This window comes from Hypomesus nipponensis, chromosome 2 (assembly GCF_054491055.1).
Source record: "Hypomesus nipponensis isolate SF chromosome 2, ASM5449105v1, whole genome shotgun sequence".
NCBI classification, from domain to species: domain Eukaryota; kingdom Metazoa; phylum Chordata; class Actinopteri; order Osmeriformes; family Osmeridae; genus Hypomesus; species Hypomesus nipponensis.
The window spans coordinates 10,019,315-10,039,215 of record NC_140362.1 but is presented as its reverse complement, the minus strand read 5'-3'; the positions used below and the strand labels follow the sequence as shown (position 1 = coordinate 10,039,215).

At 44.3% G+C, this 19,901-nt stretch overlaps 2 protein-coding genes across 2 annotated transcripts; both read right to left on the bottom strand.

Annotated features, from left to right (window-relative positions):
• Positions 1-589: 589 nt before the first annotated feature.
• On the bottom strand, positions 590-2,380 carry gpr20 (G protein-coupled receptor 20). Its single transcript, XM_084704590.1, has one exon. The coding sequence runs from the start codon at positions 2,377-2,379 to the stop codon at positions 1,258-1,260; it is 1,122 nt and encodes a 373-aa protein (XP_084560716.1). The 5' UTR covers position 2,380; the 3' UTR covers positions 590-1,257.
• Positions 2,381-8,349: 5,969 nt separating this feature from the next.
• Positions 8,350-18,361, bottom strand: dgat1b (diacylglycerol O-acyltransferase 1b). The gene is made up of 17 exons (XM_084704563.1): positions 18,022-18,361; positions 17,598-17,685; positions 15,636-15,676; positions 15,028-15,113; positions 14,067-14,119; positions 13,873-13,978; positions 11,851-11,979; positions 11,435-11,509; positions 11,154-11,257; positions 10,905-10,943; positions 10,715-10,756; positions 10,515-10,559; positions 10,317-10,429; positions 10,045-10,110; positions 9,770-9,857; positions 8,921-8,983; positions 8,350-8,838 (listed from the first exon to the last, which is right to left on the bottom strand). The coding sequence occupies exons 1-17, from the start codon at positions 18,243-18,245 to the stop codon at positions 8,674-8,676; spliced, it is 1,527 nt and encodes a 508-aa protein (XP_084560689.1). The 5' UTR covers positions 18,246-18,361; the 3' UTR covers positions 8,350-8,673.
• Positions 18,362-19,901: the final 1,540 nt, after the last annotated feature.

The following is a 19,901-nucleotide window of genomic DNA, read 5'->3' as shown; positions in this document are numbered from 1 at the left end:
CCATTTGTGTACGGATTGCCAATTTGAATTTATACTGCTATATTGGCTATTTAATAATTACATATTACAAAGGTAATTGCAAAATTACTATCTACAGTTCTAATGGTTTGTAGTTTTGTTAAACTTGAAAAGATACAGGTTCTTCAGAAAGTGTGTGTGCTTGCTGAAAGCAGTTTAAATATTTTTATCAAAATACTTTAATAGAATAGGGATCAAGAAAAAAGAAAGTGGTTAGGGGTAAGTTAGATAAAGCAAGAGACCCAAATAAATATAACGTCACGAATTCTGCAGCTCTAATGTTCTTTTAGAATAGAAGGTGAATGGCATTGGGATATTGTGCACAAGAGATAAACATTTGATATTAAAGATTAAAAATTGAATAATGCTATGATGGATAACATTATATAGAAAAAAACTATAGCTGTAGAAAGATGAATGAAAAAAAATAGTGTCTAGTAATATATTTGTAATAATGTAAATGCTTCATGTAAAGACATTGGAAATTGTAAGATTTAGTGAATTCATGATTATAGAGATAGTAACAGTTAATACTCTAGAATTATTTTTAATTTGAAGATTCAAGAGCAAGCACAATTAAATAAACACGCAACACTACCATAGCCTTATAAACAAACAACAAATGTTTGCATATAGTCTTCAGGTCTTATTGCAGTCATGTGGTGATTATTTTTCTGTCAACTTTTCTTGTGGTTGCCAAGAGGAGTAATGCATAGGCTAAGGCATTAGTTGGTAAATGGCACATACAACTGTAAAGCAAGAACAGTCCACAGTGGGTTCATTGTACTGACAGTGGGCTAGATGTTCCCCATGACTTGTAAGCCTATAAGAATGATGCAACAATTAGTTCATTGGGCCTAGTTCACGTTTGCCATGGCTATGCAGGAGAACATGGATCTAAATAAGGTGATACAGTACAACAAGTCACATCCGATTGTGTATGTACTATTCCCAGTAAGGTTGATATCCTTAATACATTAGATTGTGATTTTCAATATGTGTTGTACTGTTTTGAAAGTTTTTGCAAAGTGTGGCATGTCTGTTGTAAGTGAGTCCACTAAAGCCTGTAGGGCATCAACACGGACATTGGACCCACTCTTTCCGCAGGTCTCAGTCGCAAACCATCTCTGTTACACAGTGAGGTTGGTGACCATTTCACTGTAGCTCTTGTACAAAGAACAACTTTATTCGAATAAGTCCGCAAGCATAGTCAATCGGTCTCCTTCCAAATCACCTGCACTACACCGCATGGTTACTGGTCAGCTGGGGCGACGAGGCCAGGCCAATCATCATCACACTGTGAGCGATGGCTGTCACGGCCCCCGCAGAGCCCTTGGAGCTCCTCTGCATGCTGATAATCTCCCCGCTGCTCTCCTCGGCCGCGCCGCGCTGGCAGAAGCCTCTCACGGTGGCCTGGAAGTTGTTGGTGACAAAGCAGTACACAATGGGGTCCATGCAGCTGTTCAGGCTGCTGAGGGTGACCGTCAGGTGGTAAACGATGACCCGGTGCGGCATGTCGGGGTAGAAGTACACTAGCACCTGCCTCACATGGAAGGGTGTGAAACACACGGTGAAGATCACCAGCACGGTGCTGAGCAGCTGCACGGCCCGCATCCGCCGGACGCGGCTCTGCGGCATGAGCCGCCGGTCGGCCAGGGCGCACATGACCCGCGCGGTGAACGCCACGATGACCACCAGCGGGAGGAAGAACTCGAAGACGGTGAGGAAGAGGAGCTTGGAGAGGCAGCAGCCCGTGTGGCGGAAGGCGGACGTGAGGAAGGAGTACGTGACCACGATGGCAAACACCCAGATGGAGGCGCACACGGCCTTAGCCACGGTGGGGCTCCTCCAGCGGCGAGATGCCTCCACCCTCACTACCGCCAGGTAGCGGTCCACGCAGATGCTGGTGAGGAAAAGGATGCTGCAGTACATGTTGACAAAGTAGCTGAAGATATGAACGTAGGAGCAGTTGATACACTTGCCCCCGCTGTAATAGAGCATAATGCGCGTGGGCAGCGAGAGGTTGACCAGCAGGTCCGTGACTGCTAGATTGATCGTGTAGATGACAGAGGTGGTCTTGGGTTTGGTGCGGAAGCAAAAGACGTACAAGGCCACTGTGTTAAGGACCATGCCCACCAGGAAGATGAGGGTGTTGACTACCACCAAGGTAATCCACAGGCTGTAGAAGTCATTGTAAAGACCCTCATCTAGGTGAGCTAGACTGGCCATGTAAGGGAAATTCTCAGTGTCAATGTCCGAGCTGTTACTACTGCTGCTGCTTGTACACAGATGCATTGTGGAAAATGTAGTGTTGATGCGAGGTGATGATGTCAAAGAAATGTTAAGCTCCATGGCGCTCATGGGTGGCCCAAATCTGGAAGACAAACAAAAATGTTATTACGCACAGTCCTTCTCAAAACTTAACACAACAACAAAATACCTATTTACTTTCTAAGGATTTATTTTTCATTGCAAAGGTGTTGACAGTAGCTCCATAATGGATGTGAACACATTAGGGTACAGTTTACAATGTTTTCAATCTAATCCGTTTAAAAAACAGAGATGGTTATTGTTTAATGGGTCAGATGGCTGAGTAGTTAGGGAGTCGGGCTATTAATCAGAAGGTTGCTGGTTCGATTCCCAGCCTCGGGGAATGACCCTGTACTTACTGTAAGTCGCTCTGGATAAGAGTGTCTGCTAAATGACTAAAATGTAAATGTTTCATATATCCATGATATGAAGCCTGCACTAATAAGACCTCAAATATGATCCTACTAGAAGCCATTGGTCTCTGTTGACGTTCTGTTGAAGTTATAGTTCTTTATGATCCAAATGAATACTTGTTGTGTCATATCATACTAGCTGGGAATAGCCAGCCATTATAGGACTCCAGCCCCTGACAGATAGATAACATCAATATCAAACTCTCCATTAGCACGGATATAAAGTCATACGGCCTGGGTACAAATATTACTATGAATAAGTTCCTCTCAATCAACCGTCATCAGGGTGTTTATTTCTATTGGCAAAATCCCATCAACAACATTACTGAGAGGGGCATCTGAGGTATTGGATTCATTTAAAGTGTTTATTTACCCCATAGGCACTCTTGGCTTTTCTCAGACATGGGAATCAGACACTGACGTTACGTATGTTTGTGTGCACATACTGGATGTGTGTGTCTTTGTAGATATATGCCTATTCACGCATAACAGTGGACAAACCTGTTCATAAAAGCTTTTAGACATAAATGTCATCCTTTAGATGCTCAATATATTTTTAAGTGAATGCTACTGTTCTATGTTAAAATCCTTCGTCCCGGAGTTTTTGAGCTTAAACACGTGAACTGGATCCTAAATCCATTCCTGTCCACAGCCACTGTCTTCCAGTAACCATATTTGGGCAGAGCATGAAACCGCAGTTATAAGGAGACATGGTGAGGGAGAAGTCAGGAATTGTGTACTAAGTCAAACACAATCTGTCAATGTTCTCTGATGATGACAATGATGATCGCATTTATCCAGTCTGTATTTACCTGGTTAAAACCAAACCGGGCCTGAGTGCATTTTACAACGTCAATACTAGCCCACATTAGATTAACAATTGAGACCACTGAAGCTAATGCATATAACATGCTCAGCTGAGGGCATAATAGGAATAATGTGATTTATCACATATAACAAGCAATCAGAGGGCAAAAGCACTGCACACATTCTGCTTATGCAAATAAATGGGAATAAATGGGTATTTCATTTTCACTCCCATATTATTGCATATTAGTCAGTCCTCAAGACCAAGTTAATCATCATTAGTGAGAGCATGTCTTAAGAGAGTGTAATTCAGGGGAAATTCGATATTAACTGCCTCTCGCTTCTGAGGGTACAGAGATAAATGATTCTTTACCCAACTCATTACAGCCCAGTCATTCATAAACTACTGTTGCTGATTCTCTAACAGCATGGTTTACATTTGAAAAAAATCACTGGAAAATGAACTGCCAATGGAACACACACCAACAAACCCTGATTTATGGCCGTAACTATAAAAAATAATTATAACAGACAAAGAAAATTTAGTAAAATTGAGGACTGGAGTTTCACCTTTTAGTAAATCAAGAGAGGGTCGTATATCACATATAGGTTTGGGTTATGCTGCGCAGAACGATATCAAAGGATTCTTTAAAAACAAACAAGAACATAACTGAACTTTTTATGTGCTTACGGTCGTTTTGTGTGCATTTTTACTTGTGTTCGAGCAAAGAACGTACGTTCAACATGATTACTGTTGTTTTAGGGAGCATATAAACTCGGATCAGGGATCCCCATGAGTCAAATCTCAACAGGTCTCTGGGGTAAGATATGTTTCTGGTGCCAGGTCTGTCCCTTTGTACATCAGAGGCTGCCGTTATGCTAACAACACTACTTCATAAAGTTCTGTGGGGGTTGTGACCCGTGCATTCGACAATGTTGTACAAATAAACTGCTCTGTGTGAGTCTTAAACGACTCATTGGCTTAGACAGGATGTTGCATTTTCATGAGAACGATCCCACGGTGTTCTACATAAACAAAACATAAAACAATTGTGAATTATCCAGTAGTTTGGTAAAATGAAAGTGAGAATACTCTAAGTGTCTGATAGTCTTAAAATAATTTTAAATGTTTGGGTCATCTTTGCCTGCTGATAGAAACATAAGTACCCCACCTGACCATAGCAGAGACAGTTAGACAGAAAGTGTGATGTGATGGTGTTGACTGCAGTGTTCAGGTCTTACCTGTTGAATCTAAGGAGATCAGAACATGGAAGCGCAGGTTAACCTCTGTCCTTAACTGGGCCTCGTCAATCCTCAGTCCTCCTCCTCGTCTCTCGTCCTTTCTCTGACCTGTCACGCACTCATCCCTGTTTTTTTACACCCAGAGCTCCTCGGCACACCACTGTCCCAGGATGGACCGGTCTCCTCCCTAACATTAGCAGGGAAACTTCACCATATTGTTCTCTGTCTCTTTCTCTGTGTCTCTCTCTCGATTTTTCTATCTACTCCCTTGATCAGCATCCCCAGCAACTCCTCTCCTCTCCTCTGGATCCTTTCAGAGGAAGTCTCTCTCTGTTTACTTTGAACCGTGACATCACTGCGCAAGGACGGCATGTCATGAGGGACTGAACCACAGAGGTATTAACGGTATAGGGCTTCTATTTTAATTCTACAAAGGTCAACTTGAGTCAACTTGAGTGTAGAGATACAGAATGTAGGCCACTGTAAGAACTAGGCACGCACAAGTTAGGGTACTTAGTATTTGTGTTGATGGGGTTCCATCAACGCGTTTATAAGTGCAGGATATTACAAACTTATTGAAAAAGAACCTTCAGTGGGATCGTCCTACAGCCTCTTTGCTGATCATCAAACCCTGTTCATAGTCTCTATACAAATGGGATTTTTCAGAGAAAAAAATACAGTTTAATGTGACTGCACTTTTTGTGACATGATACGATTTCCGTCAAGTGTTAGCAGCAATAAGCCCGAGAGAAAGAGAAGCCCTCCCCTAGACACATCCATCTTCGAAAATGAGCTTGGGCCGGTGCTTTTTCCACATTTCCTGCTCAGGCAGCTCGTTTGTCTCGCTCTGTCACAGGTTCGTTGTGATGTTCCGGAATTCTCTCTCCAATAACGGATTTGCAGAGTACCAGTGGATTAATGTGTGAGTGAATACGGGGAGACGAAGGAAGGGATTTTCAGACACAGAGCTCCATTTCACCGTCACAAAGACTCCCGAGGACGTGGATGGATGACGGATTACTATGGCTCTGTGTAACTGAAAGTATCCGTGTTCAGCAGAATGGGATGAGCAGTGTTATATAGGGTAAGCAGCTAGCAGGTTCACATCCATACCAGGGAGATAGAGAGATTTGTACAAAGTTCATTTTTTAACACAGGGTCCCTGGATCACTATGACCACACGTCTACCATTAGACCAAAAGGACTTTATCTGAATTTGAGGTATCTTGAGAGTAGTGTTGGATGTCTGTGAGGACAGCAGCTCCATCCTGTCTGCTGCTTTCAGACTGCAAACAGTGTGTTTAACAGTGTGTCAGTGTGACAAAGTACAGGTTCCTGTGCTCTTAGTCATGTCCTCATCTCCTTTAGGTATGTGATCAAACATAAGTCACCTTTGACCAAATGTGACTTGTTACCTTCAGCCTGAGCTAAGCATGCATACCCACATACCTACACACACATGCACACATGCACACATAGACAAATGCAGTACCCTGAAAGGTCCAAAATGCAACACAATATTCTTTTTTTGTTCTAGTTCGGGCCAATCCAGGTTAAGCCAAATATGCTAAGTGCTGTTTAGACAGGCCCTTCGCTGCAACATGAATAAACAACCATTTAGTCTTCTGTGATCTTTACATAAACACTGTTAGATTGAAGGACGATAAAACAAACTAGTTTAAACCACCTCATACCTTAGCCATGAGACACGGTTGGACCATGGTATTGTCTGGGGCAAGGGTAAGAAAATAACAGAATACAAAAGGGGTTTTGGTCAAAAATCCTAAGCAGAAGGGTCTTACGTGTGCATATATTTTTTCCCCTTCCCAGGTGTACAGGCTGTCTCTGAACCCTGTGTTCTTCTGGCATCAGAATGGAAAGCCATCCATCTTCCTCCCCTGTCCGTCTGTCCAGTCACTCAACAGCACCGACCATGTCCCAGGTCTGCTTTCTATCTGAGGCCTGACTAAAGTGTCACGGCATAGACCATTCTCCTGACAACCTATCATGGGATGGTATAGAATGTGCTGAGGAAATCCATGTATACGTATACATTCCACTATTCAAGTTCAAGTTCAAGTCTTTATTTGTCAGGTACACAGAACAACACAAGGTCAGACTGGGCACTGAAATTCTTAAGACAAGGCAACGCAAGCACCTGGCATAACATAACATAGAAGTACACAGAACATCATTTACATCTCTGCTGAGCTTAAATAAGTGAAACTTCCTAAATATACAGATAGCAATAAATAATCGACTATACTAACCCTAATACTAAAACTTCTTAAATATACAGATAACAATAAATAATACAATATACTAACCCTAAATGCACATAAAACCTATTACAACCCTATAACCTATTCTAACCTAGGTGGAGTACAGTACACTATATATTACGTATATTTATATTCCATATATAATCTTGATGGGGAGATGTAGTCTTGAGGGTTTTGAGAGTGAATATACTGTCAGAATGTGATGACATTGGTGTGAGAGAATACAGAGTCTCCCAAGCATCAATCTCTTCAACTGTCTATTGGCCTATGCTCCTTTATGGAGAGTCGCTTCCTTCTATGTCCCCTAATCCTTACCCATGTCCCCTGTTCCTCTTCCATGTCCCTTGTTCCTTTTTCATGTCCTGTTCGCTCCTTTTCACCGATTGGAGACGACTAATTCTCTGTAGAAGCCACTGTATCCTTTTCATGCACCATACACTTATCTGCCTCCATCTTGAAAGGACATCCTTTGAGGGAAGTTAACAAGGGAACATGCAAGGAAACTTCTTTTTAGGATGGAACCAAGTCTGCCGGCGTCTGCATTAGACCAGTCAGAGTCCAGTCCCTGCTGTTACAGTGTGAGAAGTGCCTCAGGATGTTTTCATGATCCTTGCAATGAGAGACTGTCTAGTGAATCTGCAGAGGATTAGAAAGGGGGATGTTTGAGTTTTTCTGTCTTGTGCTATACTTGTCAGATTCTCCATGTCTTGCTCCCTATTTGTCACACACACGCACTCACACACACACTTACAGAACAACAACTGCTGGTCAGTCCATTTGGAAATATAACTAGAGGAATGTTAGGAATCATATTTTATTGAGGCCATCATAATCAGTCTTTAGAATCTATAGCTACACTTCACTGCTGATTAAAGGACAACTTTGCTAAATGAGATTTAGCATCTATTGAGGTTAGGAAACAGCTGCAGGGTATATTGCTAACGCAAAAAGAATGACTTGTGTGACACACACACAAACACTGTACACACATACTGTACACACACAGGCTTTCTAAGCCTTGTAAACTCTCTCACTCCTCTGGAATCAAAAGGAAGGTTCCAGTGAAGAGCTGCCTTGGTGCTGGGTGAGTTGCTGAACATGTCAGCATGGCAAGGTGGCAAAGAGGAGACACAGAACCAGCCAGTGCATGCCAGTACACCCTGCTTCTGATCACTGCAGCACCTCTCCTGACCACCTGACACCTCACCTGTCAGGACTAGAGAAAAGCAGATGCATGTTTGGTGACAGCATGCCCACCATAAAAAAACAACAACGGCTAAATGTACTCATAGTAACCATTTTATTGACATACCATTCAAACTATTTATAAAACAATATAATGCCCTTTTTTACAAAACCTCGGCAGTGCATTCAGTGTACAATGTGGCCGATAAGAGGAAGTACATAAACGACTTCTCCGATTCCTTGACGGAAACCTGACAAGATGATTTTCCCTTTCACGAGGGTTGCTCATGAAATTGCTTCCGTACGAACCCTAAGTTCACTTTTTAAAATAGAACAAAGGCAATAAGCTAGAAAACGGCCCCATGTCCACTGTTCCAGACAGTTGATACATCATTCAGCCAGGCATGTAGGGGGCACTATAGTGTTCCAGGAGGCTCTGTCTCCACCCTGTGGTGAAGCACGTAGTAGTCATGGACGTACATCAGAACAGCAATGGGCTGGCCAATGATGAGGGAGATCCAGACTGCCGCATTGCCGTAGTTCCCGCTGAGGAAGCGGGCCACAAACCAGGCCAACGGGAGCTTCGTTCAGAGAGAAACAAATCAATTCACGAAAAATGTGAAAAGTACAAAAAATTTCCCTGTTGTTGTCATGTTTCCTTACCTGGGCCATCATGCCCATGAACGCCCACAGTCTAAACATCCTCAGAGGAACACTGACCAGGTACTGTAACAAACATAAAACAGTATCAGGATCTACACTCTGTAGCTATACAGACACCGAAACAGACAACCCCTCAAACACACCCATCCACATGAATAGGCTCACACACCAAACTATTATTGTATAGCACAAACATGTTGCAACATTTGGTGTATTATCGATGTAGAAAGAGGGAATGGAAGAGATAGGGTGACACATTCAATTGTGACTGTGTGCCCAGTTCTGGTCCGTCCGGTCCTGTCCGCCTGTATCCTGGACTCTCTCCTATCTCAGCCTCTCCACCCTGCTCTCTGAGCTAGCTCTTATCTCCGCTACCACTACCCAGATAAGCTTTCTTGCCCTGTATTCCTACTCCCTACTCTTTTCTTCTCTCCCCCCCGTCCCCCCCGTCCCCTTGGCTGTCCTCCTCATCCTTTCCACACCCTTCCGCTCTCCTCTCCTCTCCTCCATCTCTCCTCTCCCCCTCCTATAACCACTCTAGTCTGTCTCCTTCCACTTATCTCCTCCGTTGCTCTGCTCTCCTCTCGTTTCCTTTCCACTCCTCTGTTCTCCTTTCCTCTCCATGTCTCCTCCCCCTCCGTCCTCCTAGGCTGACCTTCATCCCTCAGCGAGGAAGGGGACTGGCTGACTGCCCACAACACCACACCTCAGGGGGGTTGTAGCCTCACCGCGACCCCTCGGTCTCAGCGGGGTGTGAGGTGTGCTGGTAGTCACGCCTTAAAAGCGTCCAAAACGCTAAATGAACGAGGCTGAGAATAAACACGGCCAACAGTGTCTCGTGAGTCTCACCTCGTGAAAGAAGGCAGAGGCAAAGAAGACGGCTGATTGGCTGGCCCACTTGCTCACACCCTTCCGCAGCAAGGGCTTATAGAAGTGGCTTTGGGGGGGAGAGAGAGAGAGAGTGGAGAGAAACAGACATAACACAACACAATAGATCAGACACCCTTCCAATCAAGAGTCCTTCTACATCACAGCTTACTTGAGGAAGAGAGGAAGACAAAGTGTGTCTGAGAAAAAGAGAGAGTGGATTTCTGGAGAGCGGAGTAAGGCTTTATCTAACTTACCGTAGGCACCACTTGTGGACAGGGATGTTCCAGTTCTGCCAGAAGTAAGTGACCGTCTCAGAGTTCCTGAATCAAACACAGAAACATGAATGTCCAGAGATCATTAGTCCTGTAGTGCAGTAAGCGATAACCTGAGTGAATGACTTTAAATGAGTGCATATGAATGGCAGTCATTTAACTGATCCATTGGAATCAATGCATTGGTTTTGAGAGAAGTGGAACCCAAATATTTGACAGTATTTGCTAATAGTTTTTGACGAAAGTCAATGTACCACCAGTCTCGGTAGAACTCTCTGTCTCCGAAGCGCAGGAGCTCTGCCGCGAAGTTGAGAGTGGAGTGGAAGAAGGAATAGAAGAACATCAGCCACAGCAGGTGATTGGGTACCTGACAGAGGAAAGGAAATTATGTCAAGTCGTATCCTGTATAAGTAGCCCTTCCTCATTCTGTGTTTTCTCAACTTTCAACTTACTGCAAGCCTGAGAAGACGCTCCACCATCAGAGACAAGTCCATGTCCTGGAGAAGACAGGAAGGGGTTAATATATCAAACGATATTGAAATGAGGGGGTTGAAGAGATGACATGCTTGTAAAGGAAGACGGGAGAAGAAATAAACAGATGGAGGTAAATAATAAACAATGGTGCCAAAGTACAAAAGTCCCCCATCTGTACCTCCAATGGCTTCATCGAATTCCGTATTATGGGGATCATCCACTGATGAACAGAAAGTGAACAGACACTCATCAGAGCACTCTTTATGAAAATATGTGCATGCATATGTAGGTCACAGCTATGCTAATGTCTTAGTTAAGGGCCTGGATACTGTTAGAACAGAAATCCAGCCAGCATGTGTCAGGCATACCTGCTGTGTTAATCCCACCAGTAACTGTGTGAAGAACAACTGTGGAGGGAGACACGGAGAGAGCAAGAGAGACAACAGCATTTAGACGACCTTGTTTGAGCCAAAGAAATAGCCCATACTCACTACAGTGTATAAATCCAATCCTATTTGTATTCAGTTACGATGACAATCTGTTCAGTATTCAGTCCCCAGTACTGTGACCCCTGGCGACCACAAGTCTGCATGCGTCTGACCATGTGTGACACTCACCATCTCAAACAGTCGCCTCAGCAGAAAACTCACACGTATCTGCGGTGACCGGGGGAAGTTTAAGTCGTAGCACAAGGTTGGAGCAAAAACAAAATAATACAGATCTAGAGAGAGAGAGAGAGAGAGAGAGAGAGAGAGAGGGGTGGAGGGAGGGATGGAGGGAGAGAAGGAGGATGTACGAAGGCAGAACATGAGAGCATGTCTAGTCTGAATATTTACGAGGGTGATAGCAGGAGTTTTAAATATATATATGTGTGTTATTTTACATCGTGGTGACTGACCTCGGATTGTGAGGTTGCCAGGGTAGCACACCTGGGTCTGTTCCGCGCCTCCTTTGGAGCTCTGCCAAGAGGGACCTGTAGAGGGCGGCATCGCACACACGCTAACTCAACATCAATTCAACCTTAATCCAAAAACATGACCACAGCCATCAATTACCAAACCTAAAACACTTGGGGTCTTACAGCATTTAGGCAGTAGATGGCAGTGTAGGAGAGATAAATATAGAGAGAGAAAGGAGATGGAGACTGAGAGAGACAGAGAGAGATGGCCATTTCAGCAATACAGTCGGTCTTGTGGTGCTATGGCTGGCTGGGTATGAATGGAGGAGGAGTCAGTTTAGAGAATTCTGGTTGGCTAAAGACTAGAAAGATTGGGGAAGTATGTGTGTGTGGTGGGGGGGACACACACGACTCACAGGACAGTGACCTAGCCAGTCTCCGGACCTTGGCATGACTCATCTCTCGACACCACCTGTTGACGTCCTTATAGGAGTAAAGCTTCAGGAACAAAATGGTGTAAACCCCCAGTGCCAAAGCGCCTCCCACTACAGACACACAAAAATATCAAACAGACAGATATTTAACAAGGTCATTGAAAACCAGTTTGCTTTTATGGTTGGAATTCTCAAGTGTATACAGACAAACACCACATGTTTAAACAATATTGTTTTGCAGAGTTGGAATGTAGTTAACATGAAAGCTTTAAAAACAGAAGTTGCTCTATAATTAATATTTAAGTGCTGCATTCTCAAGGTGGTGCAGGCTTAATGCAATCTAGTGTAACTGGGAAGCAACAGTTAGTGGAGCATGTCTAGGTAAGTGTAAGTTCAAATAAATTATTTCATCCCTCTCAGCAAACTGGTACTGTAGTCTTTTATACCGTATGTGGTTAGCTGTCAAGGGCTAACAAGAAGCTCAGGAATGTCATTCTTTTGGGTCTTTTCTGCCATCTAAACAGTTACATTAAGTCTTTATCTAGAGATGACATTGCACATTAATCTCTGCCAAGGGCTATAACACTTAACAGTCCTCTCACACCGTATCCAGCCACCGATCCTGCAGAAGAGTCAGTAGAACCAGACCAAGCCTTTTATCCCAAACCCCAGGCACCTCCAGTTAGACCACGGGTCCCTGTGTCCTTGTAACCCACTGTAGCACTGTATCCCCCTGTGAGACCCCTCTCCCGGCCTAGCCTAGCCTAGCTTAGCATAACCTAGCCTGCCACAGCTTTATCAATAGCGGCCATATGCTACGCGCTACGACAACATCAATAGCGGCCATATGCTCGATGGAAACGTCCGTGCTGGAGTCCGCAGGATGGCACGGGCACAGAGAGACGGAGGCTGGCGGCTGTGCCAAGCGGGGCCTGCACGGACCTCTCTCCTGACCTTGATGTCGGAGCAGTGGGCATGGAGGAGGTACAACCGGCAGATGGCACGCCTCAGTGCCCTCCCAGAGAGATGGCAGATGAGAGGAAACGGGCAGGCTGGGGAAAGGGGGTATGCGACCTGTGCCGGTGACACACACTTACACATACTCTGCTGACAAGAGTTGAAGGCTGAGTAACCTGTATGATTGAGTTGTTTCGTGAAAAGTAGACCCGAGTCATTTTACATGGGAAGGTATGGAGAAAGAGGTTTCACGGACCAAACTCTCCCTGTTGCTTGCCGTTGTGTTTAATGTTTGCCAGATGCCACCTGTGTCTGGGTACATGTGACAACCTTGTCACACACTGCTGAGAACATACTATGTTCCGTCTCCAGTGCTCATAGCTTTGTCGTTACATGGATTTTTCCCTTACCATTGCTACGATGACAGTGGGCCAGGGGTGGCCATCTTGGCAGTCCAACAGCCTGGCAAAGTCAGGTTGACGTTGACCTCTCCCTGACCCTGCCTATTCTGGCGCCTGACATCGCTCTACGGCACTCCTCTTCTGGCACTGTTGACTTCCCTCCTACTCCCCCCTCCTTTCCCCCCTCCCCCTGGGACTCATTCAGTCATGACTGACTAGGCCCATTCATGTCCTAGGACACACTGGGATGAGGTCATAACACACCAAAGACAGGGAATACAGAGATGAGTCTAGGAGTTAGGGCAGGAGTCAAGCCAGATTTATGTTGTGACAAAAGATTTATTCTATCCTTTCCTGTCTGTTCCTTTCCTCTCTTAACACTAACCTATCACATCTCATATCCTACCCTAATTTAGCAGTTTGTTTCTCCTTCTCTTATCCAAACCTATACTTATAACAAACATGATTCAGTTGTCAAACAGGATTGAACAACAAGACACAGGTCGGTAGCTTTCCATGAATAGGGTTGGGCAGACCTGTTATTTTGTATACTAGGCATATCATATCACGTCCTACTGTATCCTATAACACAATCCCATTATATTGTTCTCTATTTGAATTCTATTGTTTCCTCTCCAAAGCGTACCTGGAGTGATGGAGTCCACCATCAGCACTACAAACACAGGGAAGGCCAGAATGATTGACAGGCTGGTGGAGTGGATCAACAGGCCCAGATGCTCTCCAAACCTGCCCTGGAGGAACAGAGGAACATTAACATCACTGCTCCCTCTCGGCCAACACATTACACAAGACAGGGTGCGTGACGTGTGTTCACCTCACCATCGAGAGCCATCTCTCCGTGTACAGGGCGACCAGGATGAAGACGTTCGCCACTGGAAGAAAAAACAAATGGACCCCTTTAATGTCGCTTCTTGTGGTGTTGGTGTTACTGTACTGGTCTCCCAATCTGAACCTGCAGACCCACATCAGTCAAAAAAAGGAGACAAACCAACTCTAACTATACAGTATGTTCTACACCCACATGGTACAGTATGTGGTAGACTTGACTATTACTGCAATAAGGGAAATGGCTTTTGCACAGTGAACACACGCACCAACTCTCCCCTGAGCTGTATAGTGGGTTGGTATTATTTCTCAACAACCAAGAAGCAGGTTGCACCAGTGTGTCATCTGATCTGGTGTTTGGTTAGGAGGGTTGACTTCCATTGTTCCTACCGGCGTGTTCTTTTAGTGAACACCCACAAAAAACAAACATTTTGTACAAGAAGCAGTACACTACATCCATAATATCTAAGAAGTTGTTGAAAACCCACAGGGTTCTGTGTGGGAATCTATCAAGGTTTGCCTTCACATCAACAGAACGACTTGAGCGTAATAATGGGTTGTAAAAGAGGCCCGACGTTATGTCTGAATGAACTCTGCTGCTGCAGTGGATCTGCCACTGGGGTCCTTTCGAGGACAGAGATAGCCAGTCAGCTCCTGGCCAGGAATCCCCCCCCCCCCCCCAAGCCAACCCCCCCCTCTCCCCCTTATCTCCGGGTCTGCAGTAATAGTGCAGTATGGTGCAGGGCAGTGCGGTAGCGTACATTAATAAACTGGAGCAGGTGTATGTTTCTCTGGAGAAGGCTGCAGCATTGCTGACTCTTACTGCCTCCTCCTCCTCTTCCTCCTCTATCTTGTCCTCCTCTCCTGATCTGGAGGAGGGATGGAGCGAGGACTGAGGAGAGGGGAGGTAAGGGGCATTGAGGTGTAGAGTTCTGCTGTGGCTAATATACTGTACCGATGACGAGGCATCCCGCTGGCCAGCTATAGGGGTTCTTCACGAAAAGGGAAATCACTTGTATTGGGTCCACTAATATGCCATACCTGAGAAAACAGTGCATTCAGTTTTTAAGGCATTTCAGTTTATATATCGCAAGATATCAGGTTGACTACTTGCTCACACTTTCAGTGGTATGTCAGCAGTACTTTAACTGTAAAATCTAGTTAGGGACTATAACATGGTTTCAATGAATAAACGCCCAAGTCTATTGTTTTCATAACACAAGTGTTGTTATGTATAGGTGTACAAAACAGTACTAGATAGTTGTCATCTGGGCAACAGCAGCAGCAAGCTAGCAGTGGACACCCCAGCATATGGCAGTAGGGCTACAACATCATACACACTCCCACACCTGGCTGTGCGTCTCATGTCACTGCACACACACACACGCAGACACACACACACACGCACACACACTCTCTCTCTCACACACACACTTTCTCTCTCTCACACACACACACACACACATATACACACACACACACATACACAAAAGTCACTGGGACAGCAGCATTGCAGAAGACATTTCATCCCATAATGTCCTCCTACCTGTTGGTTGCACTTACTTTAACAGGTTTTCAAGGAAGAGTCGAGCATTGCTCAAGACCTGAAACACAGAAGAAATGTTTGGCAATGAACGTATGAATCTAATATACAGGACTGTGTTGTGATACATACACGTTCTATGACTGCATGGATCTGTGTGAGTCTGATAGGGATGAAGTTCAGGCTCTCTCCGTTTTGTAGATCTTTTTATCTTTTTCCCCATTCTCTCTCTTCCTTCTGCCACATAACAAGACTGTATTCGAATATTTCATTACGGGGCACAAAGACATTTAGTGGGAATTAGATAAAAGTTCACAAAGTATGAAAAAACTCCTCTGATGACAAAATGATCTTGTTTCAAAGCGCGGATTAGCGGCTGCCTCAGGAGCTCAAACGTATTCTCTGAGGGTTTGAAACTCGCTAAGCTGGCTACAGCCCTGATCTGACAAACACTCACATAAACTAGCTGTTGCAGAATGTTTATTTTTAGATGTATGATTAGCCTAAAAGATATGACGTGTGTATGCGTGTAACAATGCTTTCCTACACGTTTCCTAATAAGAGAGAAAGGCAGTTCACAGGATTCAAAGCCAAAGAGTAGGTTGTATACAAATATTTAAACCCAAAACAACTGACTGAGATGAAGACCAAGTTATCAACATTTAAACTAGCACTAGATCCTAATTTTAATTGTGTGTAATATGCTCAGGGGACGAATATCCACAATGACCTCTGCATCATTGGCAAATCCTTGAACCGAACAACTGTTTCCACCGTTCAAACAAACACGACGGTTTTAGCCTGTCCTACTGGTAGAGGCTGGGGAGTCAGAAAAATATCCTGCTGTTTCCCCTCCCTCTTCTCTGACTTCAAAGCCAGTTTGAATTAGCAGCAACAAAGCAAGGTTATTACCAGAGTGATTAGGCAGCTACAGAAGTTGTCCCACATTCAGACGGAGAAACTGAGACGACTCAGGCAAATAGCAACAGTCAGAAAAATGAAGCAGTGGGGTAGCCTATTCTGTAGTTCCTAAATACAAATACATGCTGTATTTTCAGAAATACACAAGATAAACAGGATAACTGGTACTGTAAATAGTTCATTATCAACCATTTTATTGGATTTTTAAACGTATTTGTGAGTAAAGGTCTCTGGTAACCTTATCAGTAATTACATGTTTTTAAGTGAAAAAAGGTCTCGTGCAGAATTACTGTAAGACTTAAACAGGAAGGGGGCAGATGATGAAAATGAATAGGTTTGTTATCCTATCAGAGAGATATCGTGCCCCTTCTGGTTCCCCTCACAGCATCAGATTTTGTCCAAGGATGGAAAAAGGGAAAGCCCTACTCAGCTTCAGGGCCTAGAATGGTTTTGCAGGGTGGCTATTGACAGGGCCTTGTGCCTATGTCAGACATTACTTACAACACATTTAGTTTACCCCTAAAGAGGTGGGAACATATTAAGACCCAGAGTGCTGAGCAGAGGAAACAAAGTGCTGAGGACTTCCCAAGCCCATTCTGTGGATGCATGTTCGATTTTTGCTCCCCACCCCAACGACACCAATGCACTGTAGCATGACACAGGGTTAGGAGGTTTCAATTCACTGCTCCCGATGGAGAGTCTTACTGAGGGGTGTGCCTGCTGTATCAACCAGGCCTGCATCGTCACATAATACTTGCCACTCTACACTTTCTGTCTGCATCGATACGTCATAACATAAAATACATTGAGAAAATCTAAAATGCACTCTTTAACCACTTGCATAGTTTTGTAAAGTTGTATATGTGTTTGTACTAAATGTTTTGTTTGAAACAGATCAAATAAATAGAAAATGCTCCTTCATATTGTAAGCTGCGGTAAGGTACTTCCACACAATGTGAAAATATGATTTATTTATTTAGGTGTTAAATAAAACAGACCTACAACTCATGGAAATGTATCTACTGATATCTACTGTTATATCTAGTGAACCATGTTCTTACCAACATCACAACACACCAGTTGAGGACGCCTCTGTAGTTTTTGTAGCCACTAGTGGAGCTCAGAAGGGACTCCTGTACAGAGTGGCAACTGTTGATAGGTTGGGAGAGGAAAATATATTCAACAAATGTTAGACCACTAAATAAATTCGGCAAACAGCCTAAGTGCGAAGAATCCGACGCAGCCCCGCACTGTCCAAGAAATACTTAACAACGTGCGCCGGAGTTCAAATCAAGCGTACAGCATTACTCAAGGGAGAAGTAACCTAAAATGCCCTTTCCACTGCACAACAATGGACTTGGTAGCCAAGGCTCTGGCCATAATATTGCCTTCTGTATAGCAACATTGTTGTAAGCGACGTATAAAAAGTATTTAATAGATTAATTAGACATGTAGTTTTCTGTCATTGCCTTGCCAAGAACTTACCTCAGTGACTCAATTGGAGCATTCTTCCGATTTCTCCTCTCCGTCGGAGTTTTAGAAGACGGAATTTCGGATACATTTTGCTTAAATACAACGTTATTACCATTTCCCTGTACGTTTTGAATACCCTTTCTATTCATTCGTTTTAGGGGAACATTCTCTCTTGCAGACGTAATCGTAGCCCTTCTTCTGCGGGTTATTGGCCCAACTTCGTCCATGTCATTCATTTTCACAAAGCAACATTTGTGGCGCACTTCTTTCCTTAGAATTTTGAGTTGTAGCCTGTTGCACTTTACCGTCTCTCATTTTACAAGCCAAGTTAGCCTGACATTGCTTAACACAATTGCGAAATCAAGTGGTTCCGTGTGTAGGGGTGATTCAAGTACAGGCGTGGCAACAATAAAACACTTGTGTTTTGGTGGCTCCCTGTACCCCTGGCGTCGAAAATAGGTGGTAGGTCGGTCGGTGAAAGAATGTATAGCAAAATGCTACTCTTACGTCTTAAACCGGCATTATATAGGTCACTTCTATAAATAGTTTGTAACCCACTGTTGTGCATTTTACTGTGCTATATACCTGTAGCCTGCATTCCTTGAGAGATCAGTTGACTATGGAAGGCTACTCCAGCTCCCATCAAAAGTTGCTTGTGTAAGTCAATCAATTTAATTGATTTTCCTTTATCAGACTTAGCTGCCCAAACTCTGATGAGAGAGACCTTGAGCATAATCAATTGGACCAAATTTAGTATTCCATCCATACGCAACTGATAACATTCGAAAGCACAAAGGGCTCACACATTGTAGTGCTGCACGAATCATCATTACCTCTCTGCACCCATGCACGCATGCAGTTATAAGCAGCCTTTGAGGCCTGCAAATGGACAGAATAGGACCACTATGCTATATTGTTTAGCCCAAATACTCGTCAACAGATCAATCCCTCCAGATGATCCAGTAATGTATTTGAACACATTGGATTGGATTCTCAATACAGCACATGACTATGAGGCATTTGGCTGTTCTTTGTTGCTTCGAGAGGTGAATCAAGCAGGGCAGCCTCTTGCGTGCAGTCTTTTTAGCCCTCCACATAAGAAGTTATTTTTGATAGCGGGAGGCATTTAAAATTTAGAGAATAAGAGGTTTGTCGATCAATTATTAATCTGCCTTCGGTTTGAACAGCGGAGGAAGGTTTACAAGCTTCTGTCTGGTCCGAAACAGGCTGGGGAGGTGACCTCAAAATGTGCCTTCCAATCCCCTACCCCTGACTTCTCCCCTCCCATTCTTTCTTCCCCTGTCCTTGAATGGAGATGCACCGCGCTGTTTTTCAGATGGGGCTGAAGAAGATGAAGTCTGTATTTTAAAGGGGATAGGCTAGGGGTTGTTTTGTTTATGCCTAGTCACTGCATGGGCCCCGCTGAGTGTATCTTGCAGGGGTGGGTCTGTCAGACATCCAGTCGGCTTTAAAGCTATGCGCTACAGGCTCCCAGAGTGGGGAAGGAGAAGTATGGGTCTCGGTGGGAGTTTGTCCTTGGGTCTTGTAATAGAGTTGTAGTAGACGGATTACTCATTCTAACACGAGGGGGAAAGACACAAGGTCCTTCATCAAGCTGGTGCCATGTTCACTCAGAATCATTAGCGACCCATAGCTAGTTTATCTGCGCTCAGATCGGCAGCCGGTCGGACTGATAGAGCCGTCGCCGTGGAGGCAATGTCAGCACTTTTGCAGTTCAGTCAAGGACTCAGTCTGACTACCGTCTTTCTTCCCAGACAGGCCGGGCGGAGACAGATGGGTAACCTCGGAAACAAGCCCGGTGTCGAGAGGAGCCCCACTCCCCCCCTTCTCTGTCTCCCACTCTGGGTGTCTCCTGCTCTCCTTTTTTTTCT